We start from the raw sequence: 10,231 nt of genomic DNA, 5'->3' as shown, positions 1-10,231 counted from the left end.
ATATAGCGTATGTGAACTACGAGAAGCTACAGAATATAGCGTATGTGAACTACGAGAAGCTACAGAATATAGTGTATGTGAACTACTAGATGCTACAGAATAGAGTTTATGTATATTTTGATACTTTACTTGAATGTGCAAAGAAATTTGTGATGTGCGCCTTTATGTTTTAAGCGAAAATTTTAAACTTAAATTTCGGAAAAACGTAGCAATTTTTAGTAATAATTAAAATTTGAAATAAATCTAATAGTTTCAAATTGTAACCTTACGGCTCTACAACGACAGCGCTCGATATTGATCAAGTTTGAACCAAATAAATAAGTACATGATTGGTAATGTTTTAAATCTTTTTTGCCCTAGACAAGTCAGACTAACTATACAATAGTTCCTTTAGCTAGTGAAATCTATACTGGAAAACTGGATACAAATCTCCAGTATCTCAAAGTAACACGAAATATTCGATACATATTGGATAACAGACAATTCGTTCTCAATTGTTGGTTAGGTTTTTCGTGATAGAGCGTATATTGTGCAAGACAGGTGACTACCGAACTTCTAGTTCATAATTAAGTTTTTTTTTCACACAATTTATTTCATACTAAACTGTCCAGTAATTCAATACAACAGACAAACAATGCTGTCCACAAATTTCCGATATAAACAATTTATAACTGGCTGAGACAGCAGTAGAACAGATTCTCATTATTAAAGGTGATTTATGAAAAACAAGTAAAAGGGGGGGGGAGATTGTTTCACTCAAGTCTTCATAAAAATCTCAGTACATTACACCAGGGTGTCCGAAAATTATGCTAAAAATTGTTTGCGTCTCCTTGAATTTTTGATGCAATGCCCACAAGACTGCCATTGGACCAAAGGACGTACTTTGATGAACACGTGGTATGGTTGGATGGCGTTTACTGGCTCAAAGCAACTAGACTATCTGCGCCATGGAATGTGAACTTTGATTATTCACAAGTTCAAAAAATAAATGTTAAGAACCCTTTTAACATAATTTCCGGACAAACAACAGAGCTAATGTATAGCGCTACATAGTTCATCACCTTTATGAAATAATTGTTTAAAAATGAAACTATATAAACAATTAATAACTAATCTAGGATTTATCAAAACTAAGTAGTAATGAATTTACTGCTGAGAATAACTAATATTTTAGTACTATTGTAAATATGTTTTTACATAAACATACTACTGCTGCTACTACTACTACTACTACGTAGACAATCTCAAGTGACATGAACTTTGCAGTGAAGTTGCTTATAGCAATTTAAAGACAGAAATAAGTTATATAAATTCCTCAATCATTATGTCTATACACATGACAGCTCCACGTTAAAAATACTTAATCTACAAACGCGTACATTTTAACATAGACTATTTAGAAAAACGTATTGTTAAGGATAAATCATCTTCCTGTCAATAAGACTACTTGCATTCTATCGTTGCGACTAACTTCGACAATAAGGTTCTAATTTGAATGCATCATTTTTAAGAAGCGTGTGTTTGTTTGGAATTCAGCACAAAGCTACACAATGGGCTATCTGTGCTCTGCCCATCACGGGTATCGAAACCCGGTTTCTAGCGTTGCAAGTCCGCAGACATGCCGCCATGCCACTGGGGGGCTAAGAAACGTGTTCTTGGAAGGACAAAACCATTCCACACGATAACATTTACCTAGAATAATATCAAGCTAAATACCAACATCGGGACGTTAAACTTCTTTTTGAAAGAAAGCTTATAGACCCACAATGACGTTAGACGAAAGTTCGATACTCGGTTTATCTTGTATCATGCACACAAAATTTTATCTTCGGTATTTCAGTTTAAGCTAAAAAAAATCCCACATCTTGCATTCTAGCTGGAAAACAGTTTAAAGATAAAACCTGAATGTAAGTTATTATACATTCGGAACTACAACACCATTTTACCAGTTTATTAAGAATTCGGAAGACTGAAGATTTAAATACATGAAGCGTAGCCATTTTTAAAAAATGCCCAAATAACCTCGATATCTTTCAGTGTCACAAGACACCGACAATGTTCTACATCTGAATGGATGAGAAAATGATTTTTTAGGTTTCTTTAATGACACCAGAGAAGAAAATGGCTTAAACAATCTACCTTAGTTACTACTGAATTTTCAAGGAACATTGATCTCGTTGCTAAGGTAACTACAACTGTGTGTTAAACTTCGTGAAAATACAAAAAGCGTCACGTTCTTCTCGTATCAAGTTATACGTAGCTTAAAGTTATAAATGTTAGGTATTTCTTTTCCCAACTTTTCATGAATACAATATGACAACGGATTCTTATAAAACATTATGATACGCTACATCAGCGTCCACAAGTGTTTGTAGCGACTAAACAAAAGGAAACAGTACAACAGTTAAGCTACAATGCCACATTAGAACTGAAGCTTATACCTAATAATAAAGAACAATCAAGATTTAAATCTTATAACCAGAACAAAAGAACAGTTCATTCTTTTGAACCTTCTCCACTCCACAACATTAAGTTAACTCTCACTAAACGCTGTTCAACATTAAACCCTCTTATCCTTCAAATATTTACAAATCATTCATTCAAACAATGTAGAATCACTATATTTTCACTGTTATAGCAAAATTCGGTTTATAATTATAATATTTTAAAGATCTAAACCAATTTAAATTATCTTGATCATCTTAAAAATTGGGGCGGTTAAATCAGTTATAACTTTAAATTTTAGATCAGTTTATTAGATGTTTGGCTTTATTTCACAGTTTAGTTCTAGATTTACAGTGATCATTATTTTCAATTCTGCAACATTGCTTACCAATTTTATGACATTTCTCGAATCAGACAAAGTTTTTAAGACCACACACACACACACACACACACACCATAATTTTAGCGGCTATAACAACCTTTCTTCTTGGCTACTCTTAACACTCGTTTAATCAACTTCGTATTATTTCTCCAGGGCAACACTAGGTTCGTTATTAAATCAGCCTCGTTCTTGTCTCCCATGATGATCACACGCTTCTTTCTGTCTTGCACACTTTCCAGTATGTTACCACAACATTCTGTCATGTTAGGATGTGTGAAGGTCGGAGCTATCAGTTCTTCTCTGGACGCTGCGCCCTCCTCCAGTTTCAGAATCCGGGATCTCTTACACTTCATTTTGTTGTTTTTTATTTTTTTAATTCTTGTCTTGATCACTAAAAATATCGGGAATTAGCCGTGTATGTTAATTTGTCATAAATACTTATAAACAAAGAAGTTTAACATAAAACGCTTCTCAAGAAGTATACAAATATAAATTGAATAAGAGAACTATTACTAACACAAATATTTGAAAAGAAAAACTGATGCATAGCAAAGTGGAAACAAACCCCCATCATAATCTATTTCTAGCAAGAATTTGAAGAAAATTTTCGAGAAACGTCAGAGAAAATAACCGTTTCATTTAGCTCTGGTGGTAATAATAACGTGATCAAAATTTCGGAAATACCCACTCAAGGTAGTAAGATAAGAATGGTATATGTACATTAAAATATTCTTTAAAGTGAATGAAAGAAACTTTCACAAAATAATATTAATTAACTGCCAAATTGTAAGACCATATTGTACGGCCATTGACATTTGATCCAAATACAAGTCATACGTTATTCTTAACTTTATCCTTCTTGGAATATGTATTAAATAATTTCAAACATCTAGCCCTCACATATAAAATGTGTACGAAAAACCAAAACGGTTGTATAAACAGACAGACTAACAGTCATCTTAACAGTAAAGTTTTGATAACATTATCATTGTAATAACAAATAGCTAAAGTAGTTGTACTCAAAAACAAAAGAAACAATAAACATTATTCTATAAATATGTTTAACCGAATACCAAAGAAACCTTTACTTTCCTCACTATAACTTAGAGGTTTGAAAAAAAATGTCACGTACTAGCATTGAAAAACCTCAGTTCATTAAAAACCAAACAAACAGACGTCAGGAAATATAGATGATTCAAATTTATTTTATGACCACTAGATGGCAGTGTAAGACAAAGAGAAATAATCTAGTGTGATGAAGCTGAATAAATAATCGAAGTTAAAATGCTTAAAGATGTTCCGATGCAAACTATTGCAATTTGCGAATTGAGTAAAGCAGATATGCTTGAAGGTGTTCGATTTATACAAAAAAAAATTGGCATACATATATAGATCTTCATGTAAAAGCAAGATGTTCGCAGATTTCGTCGCAAACAGAAACTATCTATCTATCACTCCAACATTGCAGATATTGAAAACGAGCATTACTCAACTATATGCTTCATATGCACATAGAAATGTCATCTAAATATATGAAATTTGACATATAGATTTTCATATGAATATTGAGTAAAAGCAAGACTTAGAGGATTTTTCCCAAACAGCTGTCATATTGAATCCCAACATGGTCACTATCGAAAATCAGTTTTATGCAAATCTTGGCTTTTAATCTATATAGAAGTGCCACCTTGATGCCCAAAATCACATTACCCGGATCAGAGAGTTTGGTTGTAGCATTTAATATATGAAACTCTCTAGTTTCAATATGACTATTAGTCAATGCACAAAACTATTTATAGTACAAACAGCATTGCGAGGCCAGTTGAAAAATTTCATCACATGTCAATAAAATGTCAGAAGACTTATTTATTGCATTAAAAAACAAACAAACAACTATTGAAGTACGTTAAAGTAGCCACATACAAAAATATTGAAACAAATAGTTATATCAATCATATAGTATATGCATAAAGATGCACACTTGTTAAATTTGTGCTAAAATGTGAAATATCATCCATCAGTGTAACTTTACTCAAACACAAAGAGAGAAAAAACAAAATCACGCTTAAGGCACTAAAAATTTTCCAGTCCTTATTGTAACTTGAATTGTAAGAATCACACGTGTAGAGAGGGACAATGTAAAGTCTATCACAACCATCGTGGCCTTTTTAAACATTAATCTTGGTGGCAGGGAAAGGTAAACATGCAGCATTGACAAAGACCCCTGCATGCTTTCTTTCAGGAGCATAAATGAGCTTATTGCAGGACTTGACAACCTTTTTCTAGGGTTGTCCACAAAAGGTGTCCAGCCTTGGTCTGCTTGCTTCCAAACCCCATTCACCTTGCTTCAGTTCTTTGGGTAAAAAATGCTTAGTGGGCCTGGTTTTTATTATTAATTGGGGATACGTAATTCAACATTCGGTGACTCAGTAGTGATTAGAATTAATTTTGTCTCCAATTAATGTCCATGATATATTTCTATAGATCAACAAAATCGAGGCAATTACTTAATACTTCTATTGAACTCGACTATAACAAGTTCTAGGATAAATAATCCAAACACTATGATAACAATATAATCTTCTAAAATTACACTCACTCAATAAATGTTTTAACACCATGATTATAAACATCGAATTAACATCAAAGTGATAAATGTTATAAATTAATAACAAAGTGATCAGTTTTTACACTCTCTCAACAGCTTATCCCTCTATAGATAACTTACAACTACTGCTCAGAGGTGAAATAAACCTTAGAACAGTAAATTCAGAATATTATAATGCCATGACAAATGGGATGAAAATGCAATAATTATTTAATTATTACAGTGAATAATGGGTATGTATCTATCTTCTAAGTTATTCGAAGTTTATCCACGAAAGTAGTTTGATAAAAACACACACACACACACACATACATACGGATGGCAAAATTATCCTAGAACATTTACAAGTTGCATCTCAAAGTAGACCGACTTGTTGTATTAACAAAAAGCAAAAAGTTCTTGAATAATGTAATAGCAGTGAAACCAGTTGGACAAGTCTTAAAAAAAGATTAGAGCCAAGCGGAACTCTTTCAGACCGGACCGTTTGTGAAATGGGTGGATACTTTAATCATATGCAAATCCATTAAATACAAAAGGCATCAAATGCGTTATTTATTGTGTGACACAAGGTCGATACTGTTTTTTTTGTTCTTTATTCTTTAACTGCGATTGTAATCTTCTATAATATCAGACGCTTCCACAAATTGCTAAATAATATTAGGAATACCCTCTTCGGTAGTGAGGGTACATTAAGATTTTAATATGTTCAACAATTATGTGAAATAGAATACTTTCTGATTATACACGATGACGCGAGTATCTTATAATTAATCATTACTTCCAGGCGATCGCTGGTTTTTATTTGGCATAGTTTTGGACGTTGTTTCAGTTCTCAAAACTCTACAATGCAAACGAATTCAATATTTCAACAACAAAATGAATATTCCGAAAACGAAATGTATACCCTTTCAGCATTCTAAAAGTTTATTAACTTTTGTGTTATCTCAAGCCCAGCCCTCTGTTTTAAAATTAAATCAAACCATGTATCCTTCTCAAAACCTTAAAACTTTCGTATTTATTACTGTTGATCATTGCGCCTTTAATTCTTCAAATTTATTAGCAGTTAAATGTTTCGTTGCACTATAAACAATATATGTGTGTAACCTGGTAACTGTTTTTATGAAGATCCGCTATTAAAAAGATAAGATGAAGAAGTTTAGGTGTAAACTATTCAAACTGCCAAAGAAACTAATCATCTCATGTGTCTACTATCTAGATTACACAGAACCCTGCCCCGTAAGTTTCAATAAATTTATGACCCTCCCTCTCCCTCTCCAATGAATTCAGTTTCTGTTCCAAAGTAATGACTCGACAAGCAAAGTTTTAAGAATTAATACGATATCTGGAAATAAGAAAGCCCAAAATATAATATCAAAAGATTAATGTAAAAAAATAGATGGCAATGAAAGTTAATCATTGGACTGCTTATTATCACATAAATTTTGCTTATGTTTTATTCTATGATTTCAAGAAATTCCTGGCCCCTACTTCATTAAAATAGGCTTAAAATTAATGCTCTAATTGTAGAAATAATTTATGCATTCGACCTCCCTCCAGTTTCGCTCTTGACATTTTTTATTCTAACATAAATTCATATTTTGCTTCCGACGCCTATACTACAGGTATATTTCTTAAAGTCGTTTATTTATTTATTAGCTTTAAGTAATTACACTTGGTGCTAACAGCGATAGTATTGATGATCCAATTACCATTAACTACTGATCAAATCAACCTATCTATATAGATCAGAACTAAAAAATTAACCACGTAATTGATATAGCTAATTTAATATTATTAGGTGTATACAAAGTCATAAAAAAACTATGAGTAAAATTTATGATTTCAATTAGGTACCCCTGTCTGTTAACGATATTATGTTCTTCTCCTGGTGGTAATAGCTAGTTAGGTTTCAGATTATTTTTAAACTTTTCTCGCAAAGCCACCACACAGGGGCTAGCTAGATGCGCATAGGAGCCCCCAATTTTGAACTGTTAGACAAGGAAGGTAGTTAGTCATCAGCATCCACCGTCAACACTTGGCTTTTAACTGAACAAATAGTGGGATTTAACGGTCAATCTTATAGCCTGCCCTCGGCTCCAAAGTGCGGAGCGCGTTTCTGTGGCAATGAGACGCAAACAATGAACCCTCGGATTCCCAGTTCGGGAAAAAAAAAATCTTGGATCTCCAAGTTATAACGCGAGTATTTTCTATAAAAAAAAAACTTCAAAATGAGTACCTTGACCTTTCTTCATTACGAACCCTACGGCGAACAAGCTTCAAGACTTCAAATAATATGTTAAACTGAGATAACGATCTTGATATGTTACAATGTCTAAAGCTTTGTGTCCAACAATTATACTTACTTAACCAAGAGAATGAATTTATATTAGGATTCTTTATATGCCCCTAGGTCTAATACTAGGTTATAATCACTGTACGTTAAGACCCCATAACATTTATAATCACAGTCCAAACCCTTAAACTAGGCTACTTTTGATTCTCCGCCATTAGGTTCTGGTCACAAGTCAGGTTATAACTGAAAACAACATTCGCGCACGGCCTAGACAGACTGGAATATCGATAAAAGCGATTACTGTTTGGATCAGAAAAAATAAGTCCACCGATAAGAATAACGAGAAAAAAAGAAAAAAAACCTAATGCCGACCTTGCCCGTCCAGTACTTACAGGGGATCCAGAGCAAACAAAATATAGAGTCTCCCCCCTTTAAACTGGCCACATTATATTGTACAAAATTGTTTTGACAATTAATTGAATAATGCTAATCAAATTCTAAAGAGCGTTTCCCAAAAACATAAAACACTTCTCTTTTTTTCAGTTTTTATTAAACAACAATAATTTGTATTTTTGGGGACCCCTTTGAATTTAAGGCCCGGGAGAAAATACCTCTCCCTGGCGGCTCTGAATTGCCGACTTTTATTTACTTACCATAGTCTGCTGTACAAAACTTGTCCAGTAGGTTTTTCAGAGTCTGGGGTTGATTACATCCAGCACACGACACTGTGTCAATGAATATAAATTTAGTTGTATGACTTCACTCTACATTTATATACATTAAAATTGAACTCTAAGTAAAATGAACCTGTATTGAAGTTTCTTCACGTACAAACAAAATCAACGTCAGTAACGTAATATTTTGGTTTATTTGTCTCAGTTCGTTATTAGTAGATCATTGGAAATCACCTTTTACTAAACAACAAAAACATGAGGGAATCCTTAATAGCCGCGGCCTTTAAAGTTCTTTTAGGCAGGATAGTATATTGAGCGTTATCACTTAAGTAAATCAATCATGATTTAAAAAAAGTTAAATACCACATAAAACATTGAATTAATTTCTTAATTAGTTGTTTAAAAAATTTTGCGCGAAGCTACACAAATAGCTATCTACGTATATCCGTCCCTAATTCTGAACTGATATGACCAGAGGGAAGGCAGCTGGTCAAAAGCACCCTTCATCTAGTTTTCGGCTAGTCTTGGCTGACCGAATACACGTGCGTGTGGGGATGACTATTACACTTATAACGCGTCTCACAGATCTTGTTGTGGCCAAAGGGTTAAACGAATCTTTACCCACTTGTCCACGTCCTCGTAGCTGCGCTTAAGTGACAAATAATATTTCGTTTCGCAACTTTGTTATTTCTATTACATACCATGTGCGAAATACTTCAACATTTGGAAAATATAAATAACGTCTCATCACTTACCAGAAGCACCTGGTGTCGACTTCCATCCTCTTCCTCGCTGCCCTGGTCGCCTTTTAGGCTTAGGTTTTATGAAATTGGTAATCTTGCTAGTAGTTAGCACAGTTGCTGGATTTGAGCAGTCAAATTTCTTCATCGTCTTTCGAGCTTTGCGGATAACTTTGTTTGAATTTTCCCACGGAATAATCAGAGTTGGGAATAAACTAGATTTCTTCTTAACTCCCATCACAAGAACGCGACCTCTAGTGTCTAGCTTTCCAATCAGATCACCACAACATTTAGACATATTAGGGTGTTCGAATACTGGCTTCTTTAGGTCGTCTATGGTTACTGCCCCTTCCTTCATTTTAAAAACCCTAGTTTTTCTAAACCTCAGTTCTTCGTTTCGTAATTTCCGAACTCTAGTTTTGAAAACTAAAAAGAAAAAAAAAACAGTCTCTTAAAGAAACACAAATACTCGGTTCTGAATATCAAAGTATACATACATACATACATGTTTAAGTGGAAAAGTAAAGCGAGTACTTAGTCTGGTTTCGTCTGGAGTATAACTTTGACAAATACATAAAGATATGGGTAATAATATTACTAAAATATTATAAAAGTTTCCACAAACTTTACAAGACTATTTGTTATTTATAAAAATAAAAGCTTCAATACCATTATTTTCTAATTTTTTTAAAAGAACAGAAAGGGAAGGGAATTATTCTAGCCTCAAAAATTTCAATTGTCCTTTTATTTTTCTTTTAAGAAACTGAAAGTCTAATAGTGAAGGTCGTGAACTCTCTTACACGAGTAAAAAACGTTTGTGTATAATTACTGTGGCTAACGTGATCGTCATTCTCAACACTGGGAGATAGATCTTACTAGTTTCATGGGAAAGCGAGTAGCTCAGTTCAACACTTTTGTTATTGTCACTTAAACTTGTCCCCCAGCGACTAAACTGTAAGTTTAAAGGCTTATGACGCTAAAAACCCAAGTTTAATTTTTTGGGGTGGGCACAACACAGATAGCCCATTGTTTAGTTTTGTGCTTAACAATAAATAAATAAATACTTAATGTTTTTTTTTTTTAGCTTGC

At 33.3% G+C, this 10,231-nt stretch overlaps 1 protein-coding gene across 4 annotated transcripts in view; it reads right to left on the bottom strand.

Moving 5' to 3' along the window:
• The window catches only part of LOC106461398 (secreted frizzled-related protein 5-like), a 68,463-nt gene that overhangs the window by 784 nt on the left and 57,448 nt on the right, over positions 1-10,231 (bottom strand). For 3 of the 4 annotated variants that reach the window (XM_022388350.1, XM_022388351.1, XM_022388349.1), the window contains exons 3-5: positions 9,158-9,568; positions 8,382-8,453; positions 560-3,218 (exon numbers count right to left, since the gene is read on the bottom strand). In XM_022388350.1, coding sequence (XP_022244058.1) covers positions 2,908-3,218; positions 8,382-8,453; positions 9,158-9,568 — 794 coding nt within the window. In that variant the 3' untranslated portion in view covers positions 560-2,907. Of the gene's footprint in view, positions 1-559; positions 3,219-8,381; positions 8,454-9,157; positions 9,569-10,231 lie in introns of those variants that run through there. The other variant, XR_002610970.1, reaches the window with a different exon arrangement.

The sequence above is a fragment of the Limulus polyphemus genome, unplaced genomic scaffold (genome assembly GCF_000517525.1).
Source record: "Limulus polyphemus unplaced genomic scaffold, Limulus_polyphemus-2.1.2 Scaffold951, whole genome shotgun sequence".
In the NCBI taxonomy this organism is placed as follows: Eukaryota; Metazoa; Arthropoda; class Merostomata; order Xiphosura; family Limulidae; genus Limulus; species Limulus polyphemus.
This window is presented reverse-complemented; position numbering and strand designations above follow the sequence as displayed.